We start from the raw sequence: 26,712 nt of genomic DNA, 5'->3' as shown, positions 1-26,712 counted from the left end.
ATACAATAGACTAGAATTAGAACTATGGCAAGGTCATAGTTCTTGCCCCTGACTTCTAAGCCCTTGCCCCTGACTTGTAAGATTAAGCTGACCTTAGGCAGAGCTGCTTTTGATTCTAGTTGTTAACACTGAATTTTATCCCAGTGGGTTCCTGCCAGTCCTTAGAAGGCATTCCTCTGTTTTGTGTCGGATACTTCGATGTACCTTGCCTGCTGTGATATCTGATTCCTTTGTTTTCTGTATTATATAAAACTGATGCTCACTTTGAGACAAATTAAATTCAGATACAGCACACTCCCTTGTGTCGTGTCTGTTTGTCACCCCCTTCTTGCCAACTCCTGCCCACTTGTCTGGAACCCCGAGTTCTCCCGCGGATTGAGGGTTGTCCTACTGAGGCTGGTCCATGGCACACACACACACACACACACACACACACACACACACACACACACTTATAAAAATTGAAAACTCTAGATACCAGAGAATCTACAGAGCATCAATTTGGAGCAATTATTTATGACACTATAATTGCTCATTTAGGGGTTGAATATCCTGTTCTTGCTTTCTCTTTTAATAATATTTTAGAGGTAAAATTTATTCAGGTACCTATTGAAAGCTATTTTCACACTTAGGTAGGCAAGAAGGAGCTACCGGCTACTCTTCAAGAGCCAGGAAACGGATTAGTTCTTTAGGTAGGAAAGGGAAGGAGCTGGTTTAAAAGCAGTGATTCCACAAAGAGAAAAACCCTGATTTTAAGTTACAGCATCAGACAAAATTGAGAGCGAGGCCTCAAACGTGAAAAAATATCATCAGAATAACTGAAAACCGAGTGATGGTTTGCAAGATGGCCTTGTTCTTGTCTATATGTCTACACTCTGGCACAATTTGGTTTGTGGGGTAACGGGGTTTGTTTTGTTAGAAGTCAGAATTCACGCCAGTCTCTCCTCTGAGAATGTAAAGTCGTGGGGACAGCGTCTCTAGAACAAAACAAAACAAAACAAAACAAACCTTTTCTTTGGTGTCCTATGAAAGGAGGAACCTTTAAGACATAGGTATCCCTAGGGGATGATGCGACCCGGAGGAGACCCCTTCTTGGGGAAGTAGTCAGGTGATCTGTGTTAGTAGAGATCCTGGAGCCCAAACCCTGGGTTGGAATCTTGGCGTTCTGACACTTAAAAAAAAAAAAAAAAAAAAAAAAAAAAAAAGCTGGGCATGGTGGCAACAAGCCTTTAATCCCAGCACTTGGGAGGCAGAGGCAGGCGGATTTCTGAGTTCGAGGCCAGCCCGGTCTACAGAGTGAGTTCCAGGACAGCCAGGGCTACACAGAGAAACCCTGTCTCGAAAAACCAAAAAACAAACAAACAAACAAACAAACCAAAAAAACAAAACAAAACAACAACAACAAAAAAACAACTCAATTCCGTTCTGTCTAATGTGCCCTTGAGAATAAATGCACATACATCCCCCCACCCCCGTGGCTGCTGCCCACGTCCTAAGGGATCATTAAATGGATATCAGAATTACTATTATTTGGAAAGGAAGAATATGAAGTGCCACCTTGTGGGATATCTTTGATAATCCTGTTTTGTTCTGTTTTGTTTGCGGTAGCCGGTTCAATACACTTCCTGGCACAACAAAGAAGGGCAGATCAGAGTGACAGCCCGGAAGGGAAACAGTACCTGTCTCACTTTGTTATCATCCAGCGCCAGGATCTCCAGGTTCTTGAGCGCGCAAATCTGCACGGGAAAGTGTTCTATGTGGTTCTGGCTGAGGTCCAGGAAGCGCAGGTTGACAAGGTGCTTGAAGGAGCGCCTCAGCCCCTGCAGGCCGGTGTTGCGCAGGTACAGCAGATGCAGGGACACCCAGCTGCAGAGGAGGCGCGGCACCTTCTCCAGCGGGTTCCCGCTCAGCCCCACCTCCGTGAGCTCAGTGAGAAGCTCCAGGGTGGGTGGCAGGGAGTGGATAGAGTTGTGGGTCAAATCCAGCACTGACAGCTTGCGGCACTGGCTCAGAGACTCCGGTAAACTCATCAGATGGTTAGACGCCACGGAGAACTTCTGCAGCCTCACCAGGTGCCGGATATCTTCCGGGATGCTCTTCAGCTTGTTTTCGTCCAGGTCGATCACCTCCAGGTTGTAGAGGACACAGAGGTCGCAAGGGAAAACCTCGAAGTGATTCTGCTTCAGGTAGATCTCCCTGAGCTTGGTTTGGTTCACGATTTCCCTGGGCAGCGATTCCAGGTAGTTCTCTGACAGACCGAACAGCTCCAGGTGATGCAGGGATTTGCAAATGCTGGTGGGAATCTCGGTCAGGCCCGTGCGGTAGAGCCGCAGCTCGCGAAGGGTGCGGAGGTGGCTGATGACATGCAGAGAAGAGATGAACAGCGGGTTGTCGCTGAGGTCCAGCGACTCCAGGCTGCTCAGCGCCCCCAGCTCCGGGCACAGATCTTGCAGCCTGTTGTTGTGCAGGTAGAGAACCTTCATGTTCTGTAACTGCCGAATGCCCTGGGGAATTTCTGCAATCTGGTTATTCTCCAGATGCACTTGTTCTAATTCTTTTAATGCCAAAATCTCTGACGGGATGGTCTTCAACCCCTGGTTGGAACCATCAATGAAAAATGTTCTATCAGTGACCTGGTGGGGCTCTTTTTTCTGAAGAACCTTGGGTAAATGTTCTTGTCTCAGTAGATCCTTAGTCAGGGTTTTGAAGGTGTCAGTCATCTCAAATCTGAAATACCGTGAAAAGGGAGAAAGTCAGATTTCCTGGACAACCAGACTGAATGGGAGGGGGGCACAAAGGTTAAATGACTGAAATTATTCTGCAACATAAAATTTAGATTTTTTTTTTTTTTTAAAATTCATGTCAGGGTGAGAGTTAAAGGGTAAGCAACTCTTTCTAGTAAGTTTGTGCACATGTGTTAACACCCAGATGGCCTCATTTCAGCTTTAAAAACTTGCTTGTTTAGAGGCTTAAAAATGCCTTTAAAAAGTACTTTAAAAGCACTTAGTGCTCTTGCATAGGAACCCAGTTAGGGATCCCAACACCCAAATCTGGAGGCTCACAACCGCCTGTAACTCTGGCTCTGGAAGGATCCCATGCCTTCTCCTGTCCTCGGGAGCTCTTGGACTCCCAGCCAGCTCACCCCTGAAATTGCATAATTGTTTTTTTCAAAGATGAGCATAGTGTTGTACACCTTATTTCCAACACTGGGGAGGCAAAGACAAGTGGGTCTTTGTGAGTTTGAGACCAACCTGGTCTACACAGTGAGTTCCAGGACAGTCCGAGATACATAGTGAGACCCCCCGTCTTAAAAACAACAGAAAAACAAACACAAATCACGTTTTAAGATGCTTATTTTGATTTAGTTTCAGAGGAGTTCTAGAAGGTTCAAAAGATCATAGCTCTTGCCATCACCCCCAGAAGACATTGAGAAACAATTATGTCATATATAGTATATATTGTATATTATATATAAAGTTATCAGAGATGAAAATTAATGATCGGCAACCACTTTTTTTCTCTGTATATAGAGACCGGTGGAAGTTCATGTCTGGTGAGGCTGGTAGACAGAGAAGCCAGCCTTTCATAGGCAAACAAAAAGCTAAACCGAACAAACCAATCATGTCTGGGACAGGAGAACCCAACCAAAGAAAACAATTTTTAATAGTTCCATGTGTGTCAAGAGGGGCCGCTCCTCTAGTCTGGAGTACTCTCAAGTGCGGGGTGAGTTTCCCACCAGCCAGGGCTCCATTAGATCGCTTGATTGATCGGCAGGAGCCCTTTGGGGATGGTGCAGGTAGGACTAAGAAGGATCCTGGTCTCAGTCAGCTGCTGTGCTGCTTGCCCTGGAGGCAGAGCACACCCACCCCCACCCCTCCCCTGTCCCCTCCCCCTCCCACCTCGCACCCCGCTGGTGCAGCATCTCCAACTTTTCTTTCCTTTCTTCTACCTTCTTCATTCAAAAGAATCTGAGACAGAAAAGGGCAGAGGCTAACCCAGGCTGCCCCTCGACTTTCCTGGAAACTCAAGGGGTAAATGCACATATTTCTGCACTTTAGCATGCTACCTGTGGAGAAAGGACCTTGAAACTCAATTCCTGTAACCCCCCCCCCCCCCAGAGCTTCTGCCTTGCCCCTGGCTTTCCTGGTAGTAGAGGCAGAGGGATAGAAATTGCCTATGTGGTAAGGACTTTCATATTTAGTTATTCACTTTTAACTTATCACCTCTCCTAGACTTCTGTGACTATTTCAGATCTCACTTAGATTCATCATCAGTGGGTCTGCAACCGAACATCCGAGGGTCCCGTGCATCCTGCCCCATTACTTCATAGCCTTACTACAAAGAAGATGCGAAGACTCCACATGGATACGACCTTGCCTGCCTCCATACTCTGAGTACTGACTGTACCTGTGCATCTGCAGCTTGGCACTAGGGGAGGCCATCTCAGATTAGTCCGGAAGTCGCCTTCTCAAGTCTACTCTTCCAGAGGGCTCTACTCCTTCAAAAATCCTTTAAACTACTACACACTTGGAGATTCTACCATTAGATTCCGAGCTTAGCCCTTCGCAAAAGGTGAGACAGGCTGGGTCACCAGGGTTTGTAGTCCTGGTCCCTAGCCCAGCAGATGAGGCTCCTAAACCCTCGAAGCTCCACCTTGAGAATCTGTAACCTAGCGTGAATAGGCTTAAAGTGATGATCACTGCCTCCCACTTCTGGCCTCGAGGTTATAGAGTGCCCCGCCCTTTTAACGGTGGCCCCGCCTCTTCCCTCTTTCTCCAAAAGGAAGCTTCTGTGGTTGCCATGGGAGCGACTCTGGTTACTGGACTGGTAGTGGGCCGAGCCCAGTGAGGACTGAGCAGGAGCCGACTGTTGAAAAAGCTCAGTCACGGCGGCCTTCCTCATCAGAGGTCGAGGTCCCCAAAGCGAGCTGGGTAAGGGGCACCGGGCCCTGGGGCTCCAGGCAAAGGGAAGGGCAGCGGATCCCGCCTGCAGAAGCCCCAGGTATGGCGGCGCCCTTGACCACCGCTGGTCCCCTGTCTTCCTGAGGAGGGTGGCTTTGCTCTGGCCTCCCTCCTGTTTTTTGAGGAGGGTCTCTCGGGGAGGTATGCGGGGGGGGGGTGGAGGGGCGGGTTCTGCGCCCCTGAATTTGTGGAAGTCCCGGGAAAACACCTCAGATAAGCAAGAGGCTCCTCGGAGTTTGTGAGTTCCCACTTCTAGACTACCCAGAGATTCTTTTAACCACTTTATCTTACTTTAAAAAAAAAAAATCATATAGAAGAAGGGATTTCATCGTGACATTTTCATCCATATATATACTTCCATGTGCACTTTGATTGCATCCATGAATTTAACAAATTAAACATAAACTGGGGATATATTCAGCGGTGGTTGAGCAGTTGCCTGGCATCCAGAGAAACCAGAGTTCCTGCCACTACTTTGGGACGATTGTTTTAAAGTATGTGTTGTGGGGGCTGGAGAGACTGCCCAGAGAGACAATAATAAGGGAAATAAGATGATAAAGGAGGGAACAGCGACACTGCTAGTCTGACCTGGAGCCTAATGGAAGAGGAGGACAGGGCTGGCCTGCAGAAAGACTGAATGCTTTTGTCCTGCACCTATGGGTGTGACTGCTGCCTTCTCTGGTCACTGGGCCTCTGAAGAAAACACCGTGTAGAGACTCAGGTCCTGCTCTTGACCCCTAGAAGGGCAGACACCATTAGTGCTGGTGTTCCATCCCCAAGAAGTTAGTAGCCTGAGGCAGGAAGGGCACCAGTAGAAAGGAGCCCAGCTCTGGCTTTTGTTCAGAAACCACAGGAGTGTCTGTTTCCAGGATGCTAATACCGCACTTAGTTGATGATGTTCCCTAAGTGCCACAGACATCTCAGAATGGGGCATTCAGATCCCATCCCCCCTGGGAAGCTCAGCAGCACAAGGAACCTTTGTGCACCTAAATACTATAAATATCCTAAGTGCACGTGTGCTCTCTCTCACCCACATACAAACACAAACTTAAAATAAAACTATTTCAAAAATTATAAGTAAAGTTCATTTCCTTTCAACGTAAATATAGGAGATCTTAAGTCTTGGTCTGCAGCTTTGAGAGGTAAACTCTTAGAGTGTAGATGGCCACTCAGCAGTGGATGCTTCTAAAACACAGAAATGTAGAGAAGCAGCTGGCATCTAAGAAGCCAGGCTACTTACAGTGTGAGACGGCGGAGTGTGTTCTGACATACACGTACACGGAAAGTAGAATAATCAAGCCAGCAGCATGTGCATCTTAAAAGAGTAAGAACATGGCTTCCATTATGGAGGTCCCAGAGTTCACAAGAAATGTCTCTAAAGGAATATTGAAGCCAGGTGTGCTAGCACGCACCTGTGATCCCCGAACTCAGGAAGCCGGGGAAGGATGACTGTGAGTTCAAGGCCATTCTGGAGAACACAGGGAGACCCTGTGTTGAGAAGAAGAAAAGAAAGGAAAGGTAACAGGTTAAAAGTAGTGGGGCTGTCAGGGAAGCTGCTGCGTAACAGAGAACAGACACCTCAGCGCCCATTTGTTTATTTTTATTAAAAGCAAAACATAGGTGGAGATGGGGTGATGGCCGAACGGGTGAAACACAAGTATGGGGGTCTGAGTTTTGATCCCTCGCTCTCACATAACAGCCATCAGGCATGGAGTGTATGCCTGAAACCCTAGCGTTTGAGGTTGGAGATGGGCGGATCTCAAGGGCTCTCCGGCCAGCCAATCTAAGCCTAAACAGTGTCTGTAATAGTGGTTCAGTGGCCTGTAGACCCATTCCAAACAATAGGGCAGAGAACAGAGATTGATGACCCTTGATATCAACCTCTGGCTTCCACATGCGCAATCCCTGGATTTCCACCACACACACGGGAAGTAGAGAAGAAAATCAACCTTAGGATGAGGAAATGGAAGAGGGGCTAGGAAGGTGAAGTGCTTCTGGGAACCAGGCCTCAATCTGCTGTGGAGATGCTATCAGATTGGTTTGGTGTCAAGGTATCCAATCCAAGTGGGTTAACTTCTCGGGTCCTTCTGGAGTTGGTTCCTGTCCTTGGAATCCAATGGGGCACATGCAGGCTTTAGAGTCAGTTTGATTTTGCCCAGAGTAATTTCTCTGGATATCTTTTCCTCTGCTACCAAGCCCAACACATGAGAGAGGTTAGCTGTTCTCTTTCAGATGGGGTGCTGGCTGGAGTTGCAGCCTGCCCACTGTCTCTGGTCATATTTATAGCCATCCACCCCCACCCTTAGTTCTCTCTCCTTTCCTTCCTCTCCCTTGCTACACACACATGCGCATACATACTCATTTCTTCGAAAGAAGCGCAGTTGTTGCTGAAGCTTTGGGGATAATTGGCTACCTGATGATGAATGATGCACTTATGTTTCCGAAGCCCCAGAGTCTATGGAGAAGCTCCAGGCACAGTACTGTTACTTTTGTTCGGAAAACATACGGAAAACTAATCCTTTCATACTGAATATACTCCAAAAACTGGATGAAGAAATTGAAAAGCGGTAAGGAAGTATTTGGTATTCAACTGTACCAAAAGTTCCCACTGATTCTCATTCCTGTGAACCTTGGACCGTTCAGCCATTTTATCCCCACTTGAAAATGGCTCGGTAAAATGGACAGAGTTAATGGGTAGATGCGTGACACTGTAAGATCTTGGGAGTGACATCTGACATGAGGGTAGCACTAGACCAGGAGCCCTCAAGCTTAGTTCCCATGAGCTGGGTAAATTCCCCCAAGTCCTTTGTCCTGGTTGTTGCTCTTGTATCTGTTTTGTTTTGTTAACTTGACACATTAGATTTACATGGGCAAAGGGGCTACCACTGAGAGAATGCTCCTGTCAGATTGCCTGTAGACAAGTCAGTGGGGACATTTTCTCACTGTGGGATGGTGCCAACTCTGGGCATATGGTCCTGGGGATAAGAAAAGAGACCGAGGAAGCTAAAAGCAGCAAAGCCAGGAAGCAGTGCTCCTCCATGGCGTCTCCTTCAGTTCCTGCCTCCAGGTCCCTGCCTTGAGTTCCTGTTTGATTTCCCCTGATAGAGGGAATAACCCTTTCCTCCCCAAGTTAATTTGGTCATGGTGTTTTATCACGACAATAGAAACCTAAGGTGTTCTCAGAGTGTTCAGTATTCTTATGTCAAGAGTGGGTTTGATGATTAGCTTTGCCAACCTGACCCAGCCTAGCTCCATTTGGGAACAAGAAGGACTTTTCTATTTGATGAGGCTGTGTTAGTATCAGTAGAGGATTTTCTTAATTAAATCAATTGGTGGGTAGTCTCAGCCCACTGTGGGCAGCACCATTTCTTAGGCAGGGGTCCTGAACTGGAGAAATCAAGCTGAATACATGCAACCAAATGAGCATGCATTCATTTCTTTCTGCTTACTCTTAACTGTGAGAATGAGGTGAACTAGCTGCTTAAAGTTCCTCCTCTTGTGACCTCCCCTCAAGGGTAGATAACTTGGAGTCAAACCTAAACCCAACATGTTCTCCCTTAAATTTCTTTTTACTTTTTCTTCCTTCCTTTTCCCTTGCCTTCCCTTCCCTCCCTCTCCCCTCCCTCTCTCCCTCACCCCTCTCTCTTGTTTTTGTTTGTTTGTTTGAGCCAGGGTTTCTCTGTATAACCCTGGCTGTCCTGGAACTCACTTTGTAGATCAGGCTAGCTTCAACCTCAGAGAGATCCACTGACCCCTGCCTTCTGAGTGCTGGGATTTAAGGTGTACGCCAACCGAGCCTAACCCTTTGATTTCTTTCTTTCTTTTTCTTTTTTTCTTTTTCTCCCAGACGTTCTGTCACATTAAAAAAAAAAAAAAAAAGGATAGTGGGGTTATTGGAGAGAAATGAAATGATGGGGAAATTAGCTATGTTAACCTGGATTACGAAGTCTCTGGTATTACTACTGACAATGGAAGGGTTTTAAGTTTTGTGTCAACATTCTCCTCCTCCTCCTCCTCCTCCTCCTCCCTTTCTTCCTCTCTTTTATTTTGACAGACCCAAAGAAAAATTCACCGTAAACATTGCTGGTAACAACCGCTTAGTCTCCGAACAAAGAATAACAGGGGAAGACTTCTGGCTTCTTTCCAAAGCTTTAAGGAACCAGCCGTGTATCAGCGGTAAGTTTGCTTGCTGGCAAGCACAGCCTGCTTTTCACTTTCCTGACTTCAAGTATGCTTCGTACGGAATATCAGTTTCTCTTCACCGCTGTGTTTCAGGTGTGGATGTGAGGTATAACCTCATCGGTGATGTCGGTGCCTACTATGCTGCAAAACTACTTCAGGTATCACGTTGCTGCCAGCGAGTGTTCTTTTCCACCATTCTGCCGAGAGATAGGGCCATGTAGACAAATGGCACATAGCCAAGCACTAAGTATAGAAACCACAGAGAGTCCTAAATCTGCACTATGTGTCTAATGCTTGCAACACATGGGACCTGACCCACTTGAATTTAGTCCTAGGAGAGCTGATACCTGGACCTCCTGAGTTGTCTTTTGCAACCCTGTATGCCACGCTTGAATATGCAAAGGTGTTCACACATCCAATCGGTAAAATGGGACTGGGTCTTTTCCTTTCAATGACATTACAATTGCAGTGTTAGGAAGAGAAAGGTGACTCTGACTCGCCTCAAACGGAGATCGCCTCTGTTAGAATTCTCTTAGCACATTTACTTAAATAGTGTGCATAGGGTTGCTCGAGTCCAGTAAATGCAGGTGCAACAGCTTCTTTCTCTCCTTATTGTAGAAACAACCAAGCATCACGTACTTAAACCTTATGTTTAATGATATTGGACCTGAGGGTGGAGAATTGATTGCTAAAGCACTACACGTGAGTATTTACATATCTCAGAGTAGTGTGTCACTGGTGAACTTAACTTCTAGTAGTTTGGAAGCAGCATAATCAAAGTTCATATGAGCTTATGTTATTTTTTTTTCATTTATTTATTTATTTATTTATTCACGCTACATCCCGATTGCAGCCCCTCTCCCATTATTTCATTTTTTTTGTCTGCCTCCATTCACGTGTGTGTGTGTGTGTGTGTGTGTGTGTGTGTGTGTGTTTTGCCTGCATATATGTCTGTAAAACCTGCCTGTATGTCTGGTACCTGCAGAAGCTAGAAGATGGAGTCAGATACTCTGGAGGAGTTACTAAAGTTACACATGGTTGAGAGCTGCCATGTGGGTGCTGGGAATTGAACCTGGGTACCCTGGAAGAGCAGTTCTCTTAACTGATGAGCTATCTCTCTAGCCTTGCATTTTTATTTCCTATGAGTGTTTTGCCTGCAGAGGGCAGAAGAGGGCATTGTTATGTCCTGGAACTAGGTGACTTTTAACCACCATGGAATGCTGGGAAACAAGCCAGGTCTTCTGCAACAGCAATTGCTCTTAACCACTGCGCCATTTCTCCCACCCCTTAAATATATAGTTTTAATGTGTTTCAGTTTATAAAAGCATAGCTACTACTTGAGAACTTCGGACATGTTGAAAAAAAATTACTACCCAGCTCTGCTGGGTTATAGTGGTGTATACGCGTAACCTCAGGACTGGGAAGGAAGAGGCAGGCGGGGAGTTCAAGTCAGGAGGGTAACTGAGCTCAAGTCAAGTCCAAGCAACATATGTGAGACCTTGTCTCTAAAGGGAGGCCGCCATCTCCCTCTCTTTGATACTGGCTGTAGTACACTCCAACCAAGTCACCTTTCGCCCCTCCTGCCACCTGCCACGCTCTCTCCTATGACAGTCTGTGTTTCCTGCTCTGTAACCCAAAGACAACCAGCTCCAACTCTAAGTTGCTTCTTGGCAGGATATTTGGTCACAGCAAGAAGAGATGTTAACAATACAGAAAATGCTACTGAGAGTGTTACTGTAAAAAAAAAAAAAAACCAACAAAACAAAACAAACAAAAACCCTATATAGTCTGTAAGCCTTCCTATGGAAGGAATGTAAGAGCATCTGGAACCATGAGAAGGGGATCCCTGGAATGGTCTGTAAGTGGGGTTTGATGAGCCATTGTGTTAGGAGTTTGGAAGCCCAGGGCGCTAACAGAAATGTGGACATTGAGATGGGCCAGTGAGTAAAATACTTGCCATGCAAGCCTGGTGACCTGAGTTTATTTTCTGGACTTCAGGGTAGAAGGCAAGAACCAATTTCCCAAAGTTGTCCTCTGCCTTCAGCATGTTTGCCATGGCAGGTACACACACCTACACTCAGGCAATTATTACACACACACACACACACACACACACACACACACACACACACACGATGATGACAATGATAGAAAAATAAAGGGCTGGAAAGAATCCTTGTTCCTGCAGACGACCCAGATTTGGTTCCCAGCACCCCCACACCAGCTTACAACTGTCTCTAATTCCAGTCCCAAAGGATCTGACATCCTCTTCAGGTCTCTGTGTGCACCAGGTATGCAACTGCTGCACAGACATACACACAGGCAAAACCATAAAATAAAAACAAATAACGTTTTAAAAGAGAAAAGAAATGAGAGCAGAGGAGACAGGGCTGGTGAGGTTTCAGAGGGGACAGACTCGAGCAGGAACTGGGTCGGAGAGCACTTGTGTTATAGTCTGGCAAAGAATCTAGTTATCTTCTGAATCCTAAAATTTCCAGCGAGGCTGAATTCAAAGTTGCTTGGTTGAGGCAATTTCAAGACAACACAGCATCCAGGCTGTCGCACAGTCACAGCATCCAGGCTGTCACAGAGCTACTGCTCAGACACTCGGTGAAGGAGAACAGGGACATATGAAAGACCCACAGCCTGGGGGAGAATGGAGGTGGGTGTGGCTGGAGCTCAGAGCAGGCAAGAGCTGGCAGAGCATCTGTAACTGTCGAGATTCCAATGGAAACTGAAACCTCACACTTTGCACCAAACAATGAACACATTGCCTTGGATACAAGACTGTCAGGTGGAAAAACTCCAGGGTATAGCAATGCAAATTTATCTCTAAGTAAATTTCTTGGGGGAAAAAAAAAGCCTTCAGGGCACCCTTCTGTCAAGTGGGTAGCTAAGGAAGTTTCTTGACAGCTTCAACAACGAAGGTATGCCGAGGATGCTGTGGTCCAAGGAGGCCAGGCTATCTCATGAGCTGACAGCAGACCGCAGGGGACATCTTCCATGAAATGCAGGTTTTGCAGGCATGTGTGGTGCAAGTGTGAGAGGTTTGTAGACTTGCACCAAGGGTCCAGATAATGCTGAGGCCATAGGAGATGCAGTAGGGTCAGATCCTTGCATGGGGCTTCTGAGCTGGGCACGAATGACGCACGAGGGATGAAGTCTAAGTGGGAATGGAAAGCCAAGATATTGGAGATACCAGAAACATGGGATGTTTTTCAAGGACAGGTGTGGGGAGGAGGAGGAGCCAGCCCATAATTGTCAGAGGGGACAGAGTTGGAAGAGCAGTGATCTGGTCCTAGGGGAGCCCCGAGACTGGACATGCAGCTTCTGGTTTGATCTTGCTGTAGTCTGATCCTTCCGTATTGTCCTTGAATTTGTCTCTGTTGGAATGTACTTGGTACCGTTGTATATGAGAAGTGTGTAACTTTTTCTCTGATTTTATGGGGGCTCACAATTCAAGGAGCACCTCGATTCTCAGAGCAGGTTTTTTGTAAGACTGGGACTGCTAAAACTTAGGGGGATCATGGAAATGAGCTCAGCGATGTTGCTCATGAGAGGACCAGGGGAGGGATGTAGTTTAGAAGTGATTCATTTAGGTATCAAGCTGACAAAGAGTTGATGTATTGTAACGTTTAGTGTTCGTTGTCAACTTGGCTGGACTTGGGATCACATAGGAGACACATCTCTCAGTGTGTTTGTGAGGGCATTTCCTGAAGTTTAACCAAGACAAGAAAACCTAATGTAAATGTGGGTGGCCCCACTCCGTGGACCATGGGGTTTAGCCTCGCGAGCACTAGCATTCATTCATCTTTCTGTCTCTTGCCCGCAGTGGCAACCATGTCACCCTCTCGCTGTGCTAAACTCTATCTCCTGAACTGTGAGCTTGAACAAACATTTTCTTCCTTAAAAACAGGAGCAAGATTGATTGCAATATAATTTGCATATGCAAAATACATTCTCCCAAAGTTTTCAGTTCAAAGGAAAATTTTAAAATTTTAAAATTTTAAGAGGCTGGGAGTGGTGGCGCACGCCTTTAATCCCAGTACTTGGGAGGCAGAGGCAGGAGGATTTCTGTGAGTTTGAGGCTGGTATGGTTACAGAGTTCCAGGCCAGCCAGGGCTCCACAGTGAGACCTTGTCTATCAATAAATGTACTTTATTTACAGAATTGTGTGATCGTCACTACCACCATTATTTTTAGAGTATTTTTATTTGTGTGTTTAGGTATGTTTGTGTTGGGGGAGTTACATGCACCCTCAACATCATCGCTGTAAGACCGGGTCTCTTGGTAAGCTGTAGGCCTGCCATTTAGATTAGGCTGCCTAGCCAGTGAACATTCAGAATCAACCCATCTTTGTGTACTGTTGCTGGAGGAGTTATAGGCACGGGCAGCCATGCTTGGCTTTTTACTGGGTGCCCCGGATTTGAATTCAAATGCTCATGTGTGCAGACCCGTGCTTTTACCTACCAAGCTCTCTCCTACCCCTATTTACAGGACATTCTTACAGCCTCCAAATAAAATCCTTGTACTGGTTAGTGAAGCCTCCTCCCTACTCCTCAGCCTTTGCAGCCACTGATAATATAAACAGGATCATACAATGTATGGCTTAATATTTTCAAGGCCCATCAACGTTGTCACATACTTTGAAATTTTATATGTAGGATCGTTTTATCTGCATGCATGTCTATATACCATATGCTTGCCAGATACACCAGGAGTCCAGAAGAGGGTGTCAGGTTCCCCTCTTGGTATTGGAAGTGTAGATAGTTGTGGACCACTCCTTGGGTAATCAAACTTAGGTCAGTGTCTTCATTGCTGAGTCATCTCTCCAGCCCCATAACAGATTTTCTACTGTTCAATAATATTCCATTCTGTGGAGATATCACATTGTGCTCATCCATCAGTTGATAGACTTTTGGGACTTTACTTTTAGCTATTATGAATAATGCTACGGTGCACCTCCATGTTCCTATATGAACAATTTTTTTTTTTTTGTTTTGGTTTTTCGAGACAGGGTTTCTCTGTGTAGCTCTGGCTGTCCTGGAACTCACTCTGTAGACCAGGCTGGCCTCGAACTCAGAAATCCACTTGCCTCTGCCTCCCAAGTGCTGGGATTAAAGGCGTGTGCCACCACTCCCCGGCATGAACAAATATTTTTGATTGGCGGAAGGTATATATGTAGGACTTGTTGGGCCTTGTGATAGCTCCGTAAATCACTTTGAGGAACTACCAAACTGTTCTACAAAGTGGCTTCATCTTCTAACAATTCTTTCAGCCATGTGAGTGTTGTAGGTCCTACCATCCTCTGTAGAACTGTCCCTGCCGTCTCGGTCCTCACCATCTGAGCACGTGCGAGGAAGCATCCCTAGTCAATAGCGGACATAGCATTGATCCAGGTTCTTGCTTGCTCTCCCTTTGGAGGAGCCTTTGTTCAAATCATCTGCCCCTTCAGAGCCTGGGTTTCATCTGCTTTGAGATGATCTCACCATCCTGCTCAGGTTAGTCTTGAACCTCAAGTGATCCATTGGCTTGAGTTTTCTGAGCACATGGGGCTACGGTGGTACACTGTGTGCCTGGATGATTGTCTATCGGAGTTTTGAGCATTCTTCATATATTCCAGATACAAGACCCTATCAGACTTAGGATTTCAAAATATTTTCTCTCACTTTCCTGAAGTTCTTTGAAACAAAACTTTTAGATTTTGACAAAGCTCACATTTAGTTGGTAATTATTCTAAGAGTTTTCCTTTATTCACTCATTATGACATATTTTTTGTATATAGTGAGAAGTATTCTTTTATATGTGGATATCCAGTCATCTCAAGGGTATACATTAAGAAACGAATCCTTCCCCCACTTAACTGCCTTGGTACCTTTTCCACAGCATCAGTTGGGAAAGATCAATGAGGGGGGTATATGAGACAGTTTGGAGAGAGATGGCAAAACTCTCGCTGTCCTAAACTGGTTCTGTAGACCAAACTGGCCTCGGATTCAGAGATCTGCCTGCCTCTGCCTTCTGAGCACGTGCTGGGACTAAAGGCATGTGCCACCTGCGCCCTGCAGAATTATTCTTGTAACATTACTTTGGGGTATTTCTCTTCTAGAATATAAAGAATTGTTAGGTGAAGCTTGAATTCTGCTCCCTTGAACAGCTCACTCTGAACAGCTGTTTGGGGAGTGAACTTCTGCAGACTTTCTGTACATAGTAGGTCATGTCAGATGTAACAATTTTACCTATTTCTTTTCCTTTATAGCCTCTTGATTTATTTTGGTGGTTCATATGTGCCTAAGAACATATTAATTTCTTCCAGATTTTCCAAATTGTTGGAATGTTTTCAGAATCAGAGTTGTGGATTTCATTTTCTGTTGTAATTAATATACCTTTCCATCGCTACCTTTGATGAGTGTTCTCTTTCTCTTGGCTGGTTTGGCTAAGGGTTGTTACTCATGTTCATCTTTTCAAAGAATCAATGTTTTGTTTAACTGAGTCCATGGATTATGATTAGTGTCCATTTCATCATTTTGGATTTGGTGTGTGTGTGTGCGTGCATGTGTGTGTGTGTGTGTGTGTGTGTGTGTGTGTGTGTTGTATATGTGTGTATGGCCATGGGTATGAAGTCCAGAGGTAGATGGTAGATGTATCGCTTGCCACTTTATTTTTTGAGACATGGTCTCTGAGCCTGGAGCCCATTTTAGCTAGACTAGCTTGCCAGTGAGTCCCTGGGAACTGCCTGTCTGACCCGTTTCCCCTAGAGTGGGGATTCCAGCTACACCACAGCCTGTGTGACTAGGATTGGAGCTTCCTTCCGCCCGTACAGTAAGCACTTCACCTACTAAGGCATCTCCCAGCACTTTTGTCTAAGATTTCCTGGTACATAATTAGCTGAGTCCTCTGATTGATAAAAACATCAAAGCTTGGATTAGGGTATGTGTCTGTATACATACATGTATGTGCCATGGTACACGTGGAGGTCAGAAGACAACTTGGAGAGTCTTGTTATACCACTTGAAAGTGCCCATGAAAGTCCTGGGGGAATCTGTCTTAGTATTCTGCTGTAATAAAACACATGATCAAAATCAGCTTGAAGGGGAAAGACATGAACTCATCTTACAGGGAAGGAACTCAAGGCAGGGGCTGATGCAGAGGCCACCGGTTTACTGGCTTGCTCTGCTTGCTTAAAAATAAATGAAAAAATTGAGATTTGGGGATGTAGATGAATGACAGGACATTTGCCTAGCACATGTGAGGCCCTGGTTTTGATCCCCACCTCAAGTACACACACCCCGCCACACACACATACACACACACACATACACACACACAAACACACACAAACACACACACATACACACACACATACACACACACACACAAACACACACAAGTACTGTGCAACTAGGGAATGACAGCTGGACACAGGACTTTTGGGGACGATGGGATGGATTTTGGAACTAGCTGAAGGAAGTAAATGCCATTGAACTCTTTAGAATAGTCACCTCTTGCTATGTGAACTTCACCTCAGTAATATATTTTTCTTCCCACCACCCTTCCCCCTTCCCCCTTCCTCCTTCCCTTCTCCCTCTTGCTCTGGGCCCGCTTACTCTGGCCCATAGGGTTTTTGTTGTTGTTGTTGTTTGTTTCTCATTATGGATGGTTGTGAGCCACCATATGGTTGCTGGGATTTGAACTCATGACCTCCAGAAGAGCAGTCAGTGCTCTTAAACTGAGTCCTCTCTCCAGCCCTTGACCATTCTTTCTATTAAAAGATTTAGCTATTATGAGAAATTGGACGTTACTTTTACAGAATATATCTTGCTCTCTCTCTATAAAACTGAGTTTGCAAATAGTCATACAACCTTCTGACTCACTTAATCGAGGGAGAATTTCATGGATTCAAGTTTAAGTCATGAAACTTTGCTTGGTTTGATTCTTTTTTCTTTTCCAGAAAAACAAAACTCTTAAGTATCTGAGAATGACGGGAAATAAGATTGAGAACACAGGTGGCATGCTTTTTGCTGAGATGCTCCAGATGAACTCAACCCTGGAGAAACTGGATCTGGGCGACTGTGACCTGGTGAGGAAGTCGGTTAATAGGAAAACCACCTGGGTGGCGGGGTGTTCGTTCTCCCAGAAGGCCGTACAGAGAGCTGCTCAAGATGGCGGGCAGATGATGATAAAGTTTGCTGTTTGTTTTTGCAAAAAGGTCCTGGCATGTTGCCCAAGCTAGCTTGAACCCACAGTTCTACCTCCATCTTCCAAGTGCTGGGATCGCACACATATGCTGCTACCCTGACAAGACAATTTATTAATGGTTACTCTGCCCTGGTGGGAAATGAGATTTTCTGTTCCCATAATAATATAGACTGTTAACAAAATCAAATGACAGGGACTGTAGAGATGGCCCAGCAGTTAAAAGCATTTACTGCTCTTACAGAGGACCTGGTTTGGTTACCAGCACCCATTTGGCCGCTCACAACTCTCTGTAACTCCAATTCTAGGGGACCTGATGCCCCCTTCTGGCCTGGTGGGCACTACATTCACATGGTGCACAGACCCACATGAAGGCAAGGCACTTGCACACATAAAATCAAAAGATTCTCATCGACAATATTAGATAACTAGCACAATAAAGACATTTCTAAACTCTACACATAACTCATCTGACCTTGCTTGTTCACATCATACAAACATCGCCTCATCAGTGCTAACATAGATATCTTCTGACAGAAAATATTTCCAGTGAGTAGGCTGCACCATGGAAGCTGTGAGGATTCTAAAAGTGGCTAGGCGCCTCCATCCACCAGATGAGGAGATCTCCAGGTGTTTCGCTTGTCTTCAAATTCTAAATCTCACTTTCTTGATCATACACTTTCAAGTCTTGAGACCTTTAAATCCATCCTACAACCTCGGATGAATCAAATACGTAGGACACGAAGTCTGCAATGGCTTGGAAGGACTGGTTCAAAAGGAAGCTGCTGCTATTGCAACTCTGGGTAGCAGTGGGCCAGCGTGGATTGCTTACTGACAGCAACCACTTGCAAGACCCTCAAAGGTTGCAACAGTAAATCTGAGATGGTCTCTGCCCTCACAAGGCTTGTAGTTCACTTGGGGGAAATGTCAACTAACAGAGAAAAGTGCTTTAAAGAAAACCTATTACTCTGATGTTGGAGAGGAGGTAATAATTAGGCTTCAAGAAGCCTAAGGGTTGCAGAATGAATTAAAAACCAGCCTGGACAATTGAGCAAGACCCTGTCTAAAAAGAAAAGAAAAATTAAAGTGGGCTAGGCAAGTACGAGTCCATGCCCAGTATATCCAAGGGTGAAAACCTCAGTACTGCGAAAAGTAAAACCCAAATTAGCGGGATGATTTTAACTGAACAGTAAGACAATAGTAAACTTCCTCCATGGCGAGCTATGGCAAGCCAGGGAGGAGACTGTGTGAGCAGAATCTGAGTACCCAAGAACAGAGGTTCACGCAAGGTTATGTGGACAGATCATGGTGGGTGGGGGGAGGAATTTGATACAAATGCCTAATCATAAAAAGGCTTAAAGCTGAGGGGACTTGGATCTGATCGATGTTTTTCAAAGACTGTTAGTTTATGTGAGGTGGAGGGCAGCAAGCAGCCAACAGGCCACTGGGGTAGCCACTGCTAACATCCGGTTGAGAGGAGGTGGCCTCGGGTGGAGTAACAGTCACAGGAACATTCAGAGTCCAACTAACTGGAGACACTGTTTGGAGGCAGAAAGAGTCCCAACTTAACGATCAACTGGATGATTAGCATCAAGAGAAAGCCATTTACTAGTGTGAATGTATTCGTGTGTGTATTCGTTGGTGTCTGTCACAAACATGAGGGAGGAAAGGCTCTGCAATCAGATGTCGGGAGAGACCTGAAGCAGCTGTGGAAAATGTGTTTAATAACCTCAGTAGCACACACTGCTCTTCTCTGAAGGGAAACTGAGGAGTGAATCTGTGGGGGATGGGAGGTGGAGGGAGACTGCGAGGGGTGGAGAGGGGAACCCGTGGTCGGGATGTATTATATGAGAGAAGATTAAAACCAAATATAAAAGACTGATTGCACAAGGATATAAGTATGTGAGACTTCGCTGGAATCCACAGGTCTGCCTCTTCATTTGGGAAAACCTAAAGGACTGAGGAGCAAGCCCAGAGACGCCCTAGGAACCCCCACTGAAATGTTAAGAAACCCCTATGCAGGCTCATAGTAACAATACACTTCTAGGAAGAGATGTTTTAACTTTTGTATAATTTTATCAGAACTCAGCTAACTAACTTGAAATTGCAATGTTAAGGTTAATACACTGTCAACCTGCTTAATGGATTTACCTGTTTGTAGGGACTGCAATGTGTGATAGCATTTTCTACAGTACTAACTCAAAACCAAGCAATCAAGGGAATAAACCTGAACCGGCCTATACTGTATGGAGAACAGGTCTGTATTCAATGCCCATGGCATTAAGACTTAGGTCCTATTAGAGTTTATAGTGCAGGGATACACTGCATTCTTAGAATTGTCCTAATTTTAGAAAATTGTAGCTTCTTAAGTGAAAAGTATTAAAGGGAAAGTATAACTATGTCACTTCTTGGTGACTCGCATGCATTTAGCTACTGTTACTTAAGCAGCAAGTTTATGAAGCTTGGGTTCTGGGTAAAACCTGTGTGAAGACACAAAAGAAATTGGTTCTATTCTTCCACCAGGGGGACCCAGAAATTTAACTCAGGTCATCAGGAGCTTGGCAGAGGAGCTTTCTTAACACTGAGCCATTTTGCCAACCTAAGTTCTTATTTTTTTTTTTAAAGAGAAGAATCCCCCACAAAAGACTGTGAAGAAAGCAGCCACATTTTCATCTGCCTCCAACAAGACCCTTAATCTATAGAAGGGGTCAAGTTCAAACTTGCCAAACTGCTATGCATGCAAAGATGTAATGATTCAGTCATAACAGTATAACAGATGATTAAAACAGCCGACATTGGGCTTATACCATGGCTTAGGAAACTTTAAACAAGAAGGCAGATGTCTCCGTGTCTTGTCTTAAGCCATCGGAATGATCACTGACAAAGGCATAGAGAGGTAATTGAGAAGGTTTAGAGAAATGAGATATAACAAACAACTTTGCTGGTTTTCCTTTTTAAGTAACTATTATTGTCATTGTAAACCAAATTATTTTTTTAGAAGTCACTTAGTTACTGAGTTTTACAAGTTTCTGCTGTTTCTAAGACGTCCATGTTTCCTTTGTACACATCCTACACATGGTGGTAGAGTGGCTGAGGGAGGATGAGTTCCCAGGCCAGCCCAGGCTACATGGTGAGACCCAGTCTTTGTTACACACGTATGCATGCACTCACGCACTCATGTGTGTATGATATGATTTGAGGCAGCGATAATGGTTTTGTTATTACTTTTTTTAAAGGTACACAGAATGTTAGACTCTTTTGTTGTTGTTGTTGGGGCCAATGTGTGTCTGTGCCTAATAAGGGTGCATGCAGAGATTAGAGGAGGCAGTCAGGGGTTTTAGTGTCGCCCTGCATTATTGCCTTCAGACAGGGCCTCTCATGAACATAAAGTTCCTTGTTTGTATTAAGCTAACTGGGCATGAGCTCCCAAGAGCTGCCCGAGGAGCTAACAATGAAGTTCCAGGAATTTGTGGCTGTGCCTAGCTTCCAAATGGACAGTGGGAATTTGAACTCAGGTCCGCACTACCCAGTGAGCCGTATTTCCAGCCCTAGACTAAGAGTCTTAACATCAATATTCCTAACAAGCTAATTTAAGGTCAGATGAGCCTGTAACACCTGCCCTCTGGAGGCTAGGGCAACTGAGTCAAGACTGAGGCCAACCTGAGCTACATAATGAGACCCTGTACCAACTTTAAGAAAATGTATGCTTTTAAAATGGACATGTAATACTTCAAAATAAAAAAACAAGAATTTTATCTATATTTAGGAAGAGTTTACAGTCCACATTGGCCACATGTTGAAACAAAATCATGTCCTTGTTGAACTACATATATGCAAACATGGCCTGAAAAATTTTGGTTTACAGCAGTTATGCAATGCACTGTATCTGAACAGTAGCCTACGCTACCTTGATGTCAGCTGGTAAGTGGTAATTTACATAATCATGCAGAGACTGTCTCGGGGATAATATACATAAGTATTCACAGTATGCAAGACATGCTCGTTAGATATTACTTTCAGTTCTAACTGGAAATTATAACTTGTTGACGAGATTTTATTCTCAGATGTCGGATTTAATAGGTTAGCTTATACTGTGATATGTCTGTAATAACTTGATTGGCAGCCAGATGAGAGCATTATTTCATGGTGAATTTTCATCCTTGGAAGTTGAGCAAACTAAAATAGAAAGCTTACTAAATGTTTTCAAATACCTTATGAATGTAAGAATAATATTTAGTGTTTTTAAAATATTGCTAAATCTGCTTCCTCCCCAGCAATAAAATAACTCGTGATGGAATGGTGTTTTTGGCTGATGTCCTAAAAAGCAATACTACTCTGGAAGTACTAGATCTTTCTTTTAACAGAATAGAAACTGCAGGCGCAAAGTACCTCAGTGAAACTCTAACTTCCCACAACAGGAGTCTTAAAGCGTTAGTATGGTTGTTTTTTTTTTTTTTTTTAATACTCAATCAAAATAACTACAAAATTCTAAGTTGTATCTTTTAAAAATTGTGAATCTAATAGGATATTTGTATATTTGAGTTCATAGAAAAATCTTTCTCTTCTTATTTATGCATATGTGAATTTACTTGCTTGTTTGTACATGCACTGAATTTGTGCACACAGAATCCAGAAGAAGAAATCAGATCTCCTCAAACTGGAGTTAAAGATGGTTGTTAGCTGCCTTAGTGTGTGCTGTGAACAGATCTTGGATCCTCTGTAAGAGCTGCAATTACTCTTAACTGCTGAGCCATCTCTCCAACACCCAAAACTTATTTATCCCAAACTCTTAACAAGAAATTCATAAGCCGGCTGGCCAGATGGCTCAGCGGGTAAGAGTGCTGACAGCTCTTCTGAAGGTCCTGAGTTCAAGTCCCAGCAACCACATGGTGGCTCTCAGCTACCCATAATGAGATCTGATGCACTCTTCTGGTGTGTCTAAAGACAGCTACGGTGTACTTACAGTGTACTTATAATAAATAAATCTTTTTTTAAAAAAGAAATTCTTAAGCACTTAACACAATACCTATATTTGTAATCTACTCAAACATTTACCAAATAGAGGTTGGAGGGATGGCTCAGTGGTTAAAAGCACTGACTGCTCTTCCAGAGGTCCTGAGTTCAGTTTCCAGCAACCACATGGTGGCTCACAACCATCTGTAATAGGATCCAATGCCCCCTTCTGGTGTGTATCCATACATGCAGACAAAGCACCCAAATACATGAATACACCTTGGGTTTTGTCTGGTTTTATTTTTAAGACAAGGGTTTCTCTGGGTAACCCCAACTGTCCTAGAAGACACTTTATAGACTAGGCTGTCCTTGCACTTAAACATTCAGCTGCTTTTGCCTTTCAAGCACTAGGATGAGAGAGAGAGAGAGAGAGAGAGAGAGAGAGAGATAGAGATAGAGAGAGAGGATATTAGTGAGCATGTGGAGTGAGAGGGGGGAGAGAGGGGAGAGAGGCTGCTTGTGGACGTTGTACATCGTGGTGCGGAGCCTAGTGCGCACCACGATGTACAACGTCCACAAGCAGGGAGAGAGAGAGAGAGGAGAGAGAAGGAGAGGGAAGAGGGGAGAGGGGAGAGGGGAGAGGGGGGAGAGAGGGGAGAGAGGGGAGAGGGGAGAGGAGAGGAGAGAGAGAGGAGAGAGGAGAGAGGAGAGAGAGGCAATTTCATAGAAAAGGCACCTTTTCTAGGTACATGACACATTCAATAAGAAAACAGATTCCTTGGATTACAGAATGAACAGAGCCAATATTTGGACTATTACATTAAAACATTTTAGTAAACTGGATTTAATAAATGTTAATGCTGACTTAATCAGCACTTTGTGGGACTTCAGAACTTCATTACTGTTTTCCTACAGATTATCTGTAGTCAGCAACAAGATAGAAGGAGAAGGGCTTGTTGCACTTTCCCAGTCAATGAAGACAAACCTTGTACTGTCCAATATCTACATTTGGGGAAACAAATTTGATGAGGATACTTGTGTGGTAAGTGATTTTAGTTCTGGCCTTTGTGGTGCTTTTCTCAGATATTTGTAAGTTAATTTGATAAATGATTTCAAATAATAGAAATATACTATACTCTGGGCAGTTATTAAACCTGTAAGCAGCTACTAGGGAAGATTAGATGCCATACACTAATCACTGAGCCACACAAATGTCCAATTCCTCCAAATGAAAAAAAAACACAACTGAGCTGATATAAAGTTCCTAATGCATCAAGTTGGGGAATCAGAGAGACATTGTACTAGCACTGTAACACTTAAGTGTTTGTGTATGAAAATCCTAAGTCATAATACTTTGTGCATGTTGGAACATCCTTGTGTCTCTGGGCTGAAGCTGCCTTCATCATGATACATGATCCTATAGGTTTGTTCTTGAATTTGGTTTGCAGGTATTTTATTGAGAATTTTTGCATGTATGTTGATAAGGGAACGTGACTTGTAATTCTCTTTGTTATTTAGGTCTTAGAGTAATTGTGTCCTCATAGAATGAATTGGGTAGAGAACCTTATGGTCCTATTTTGTGGAATGGTTGGAATATTGGCATTAGTTCTTTGAAGTCTGGTAGAATTCTGTGCTAAATCCATCTGGCCCTGGGCTTTTTTGGATTGGAAAACATATTTTTTTGTATATGGTTATTTAGTCTGCATGTATACAGCAGAAGAGGGCACTGGATACTGTGAGACTACAGTTACGGCTGGTTGTAAGCTGGCATGTGGATGCTGGGAACTGAACTCAGGACTTCTAGAAGAGTAGCCAGTGCTCTTAACTGATGGACCATCTCTCCAGGTTCTGCTTGGAAGACTTTAATTACTGCTTCTATCTTACTAGGGGTCTAATTAAATTGCCTTTCTGATCTTGATTTAACTTTGGTAGGTGATATATATCAATGTAGTAAAGTTCCTAATGTGTCAAGTTGAGAAATCAGAGAGACACTGTACTAGCTGTGAAACTTGTGTGTGTGCGCGCGCGCGCGGGCATGCGTGCGCGCGCACACACACACACTCCACTTCTTTTAAATGTTCCAATTTGGTGCAGCACAGATTTTTAAAGTATGTTCTTATGATTCTCTGGATTAACTCAGTGTCTGTTGGTCCTCTTCTTGTCTCGAATTTTATTAATTTGGATTTTCTCTCTGTACCTTTTAATTTGGATAAGGGTTTGTCCACCTTGTCTTCTTAAAGAACCAGCTCTGTCTCATTGTGCCTCTGTATTAGCTGCTGTCTGTATTTTATTGGTTTCAACCCTGAATTTGATTGTTTCCTGCTATCTAGTCCTTCTGAATGGTTTTGGTTTTTGTTTTTTGATCTAGAACTTTAAGGTGTGCCATTAAGTTATAAATAGGAGGTCTCTTCAATTTTTGATATAGGCATTTAGTGCTATGAACTTACCATTTAGAACAGTCTTCATTGTATCATAGAGCATGTTGTGCTTTCAATTTCATTCAGTTCCAAAAAGTTTTTAACTTCCTTTTTGATATGTCTTGACCTATGTTTTATTTGTAGTAAGTTGTTTAATTTCCAAGAGTTTGCAAACGTTCTGTTGTAATATCTAGCTTTAATCTGTGGTGCTCAGATAGGATGCAGGATGTTACTTCAAACTTTCTTGTATCTGTTGAGACCTGCTTTGTGTCTGAGTATGACGTCAACTTTGGAGAAAGTTCCCTGAGCTGCCAAAAATCATATACTACTTTAGGGACAGAAAGCAAAGTGACAAAAAGCTTCCATTTGAAAAGAGAGAAGAAAAAAAGGATTGACTAAATATAAAGTATGTACTTCCCTACACAAGGACCCATAGCTTTCAGAGAAACGCCCACACAGCGCAAGCTGTATACAGACTCTAGATCTAAGATATTGGAAAGCTATAACAGACGATAAGCCAAAGCTTGGAAGTCTTTCCACATTGAAATTTCTGCCTGTTTTTCCCCTCTACAATGGTAACTGTATTAACAAAGCAGCTCGCAAGTGTATGTGACACCCTTAGCATACACACCAAGAAGCCATAGGGATACACAAAGAAAATTCTACAAGTTTTCAAAAAAAAAAAGGTCACTGTGGAATTCTTTTTTTTAAAGTTTTATTGCATTATGATGAGAAAAGATACACAATTTCAATTCGTTAACATTTAAAAACATATTTTGAGTAAATAGATTTACATCACATTCTTCTTTCCCTTTTGTACCCCAACTCTTCCCGGAGAGCCCCCCCTCAAAACCTGCAATACCTTTCATTTTTATCATATTCTTTAAAATTTATAAAATATTGTAACAATAAAAATGAGTATTATAAAAGTTGTTTGATATAAAACAATCAATTGAACAGTCTTATGTAGATGTTTGTCTACAGCAATACTAAAAATACATACGTTCTTCTCAACATAAATTTTAGATAACTCCAAATATGTTAACTGTATGATATTTTAAAATAATATATCACTATTAGTTTTTCTTAATGAACATAAATAAAGTCTTTTGTTTTATTTTTAGTAGAGCTTAAAATCTTGGCTCTTACTGTGGTACAAACACAAGATAAGAACAGTTTTTGGACACTGGGGTTCACTGTAATAAGGCTGTACTTGAATGTCCCTCACATCACCAAAGGATTTTACCTCCTTAGTAGATAAGCTAAGAGTTGACAGTTGAATTATAGGCACGATTTTTGGATACAGATTTCATGCTACAGTCAAACCTACTTGACCTGAGTGATTGTCGTCATTCTCAGCCCACAGGGAATAGGTTACATTCATTTAAGAGATGGTATGTGTATTAACATACTCATCAACTGTTTCAATGAACAATGGTCCTGCTTGGAGGGTGGCACAGACATTAGGTGAGGGTAAGATTCTGGTTCATTGACTGTGATGATTTTGAAAAGCATTCATCTCAGAATAAGAGTAACTTATAAAGTCCCTTTCTTCAAAATTAATACAATAATTATGAATATCAAGCAAAGACTTCAGTCTCACTTTTTGCTGCTTTCGTACAAACCACCTCCCAAATTAATTGCCTACATTTCTTTTGGCTGTATAAATAAGTTTGCAATATGTAAGCTGTTCTGAAATCATACTATAGTGTAAAAACATCAAATAAACANTCCTACTAATAGAGAGNCTGAGNTAGAAGAAGCATGATTTTAAGACCATTATGTGGCACACAGCAAAACCCTGTCATGTACAAACATGCAGAAAGTGTATATGGATTGCACAATATTGGACCTATTTCTCCCATTACCAAATTAGAGAGACCATGGAATGACAGCCGAAAAATTTCTATTTCCTCATAATTTCGAATTTCAATCAATTAGGATATGTTGGTAATATTTTCATATTAAGAGATATTAAGGAAAAGTGATTACTTCCTGTTAATTTT

General features: G+C 43.4%; 2 protein-coding genes across 2 annotated transcripts in view; one reads left to right on the top strand and one right to left on the bottom strand.

The window, feature by feature from the left end:
* Lrriq4 (leucine rich repeats and IQ motif containing 4) overlaps window positions 1-4,777 on the bottom strand; it is a 28,015-nt gene extending 23,238 nt beyond the window's left edge. Inside the window, exons 1-2 of the mRNA XM_021196583.1 lie at window positions 4,408-4,777; window positions 1,680-2,727 (exon numbers count right to left, since the gene is read on the bottom strand). Coding sequence (XP_021052242.1) covers window positions 1,680-2,727; window positions 4,408-4,442 — 1,083 coding nt within the window. The 5' untranslated portion in view covers window positions 4,443-4,777. The remainder of the gene's footprint in view (window positions 1-1,679; window positions 2,728-4,407) is intronic.
* A 22-nt stretch (window positions 4,778-4,799) lies between these two features.
* Lrrc34 (leucine rich repeat containing 34) overlaps window positions 4,800-26,712 on the top strand; it is a 24,347-nt gene continuing 2,434 nt past the window's right edge. Inside the window, exons 1-10 of the mRNA XM_021196585.1 lie at window positions 4,800-5,001; window positions 7,408-7,528; window positions 9,016-9,137; window positions 9,237-9,301; window positions 9,762-9,845; window positions 17,092-17,220; window positions 19,498-19,593; window positions 21,103-21,257; window positions 21,611-21,766; window positions 23,205-23,331. Of these exons, the coding sequence (XP_021052244.1) occupies window positions 7,419-7,528; window positions 9,016-9,137; window positions 9,237-9,301; window positions 9,762-9,845; window positions 17,092-17,220; window positions 19,498-19,593; window positions 21,103-21,257; window positions 21,611-21,766; window positions 23,205-23,331 (1,044 nt within the window). The 5' untranslated portion in view covers window positions 4,800-5,001; window positions 7,408-7,418. The remainder of the gene's footprint in view (window positions 5,002-7,407; window positions 7,529-9,015; window positions 9,138-9,236; window positions 9,302-9,761; window positions 9,846-17,091; window positions 17,221-19,497; window positions 19,594-21,102; window positions 21,258-21,610; window positions 21,767-23,204; window positions 23,332-26,712) is intronic.

Source organism: Mus pahari, chromosome 4 (genome assembly GCF_900095145.1).
Source record: "Mus pahari chromosome 4, PAHARI_EIJ_v1.1, whole genome shotgun sequence".
Taxonomy (NCBI): Eukaryota; Metazoa; Chordata; class Mammalia; order Rodentia; family Muridae; genus Mus; species Mus pahari.
Note: the sequence above shows the minus strand (reverse complement) of the source record. Positions and strands in the feature narration are given on the sequence as shown.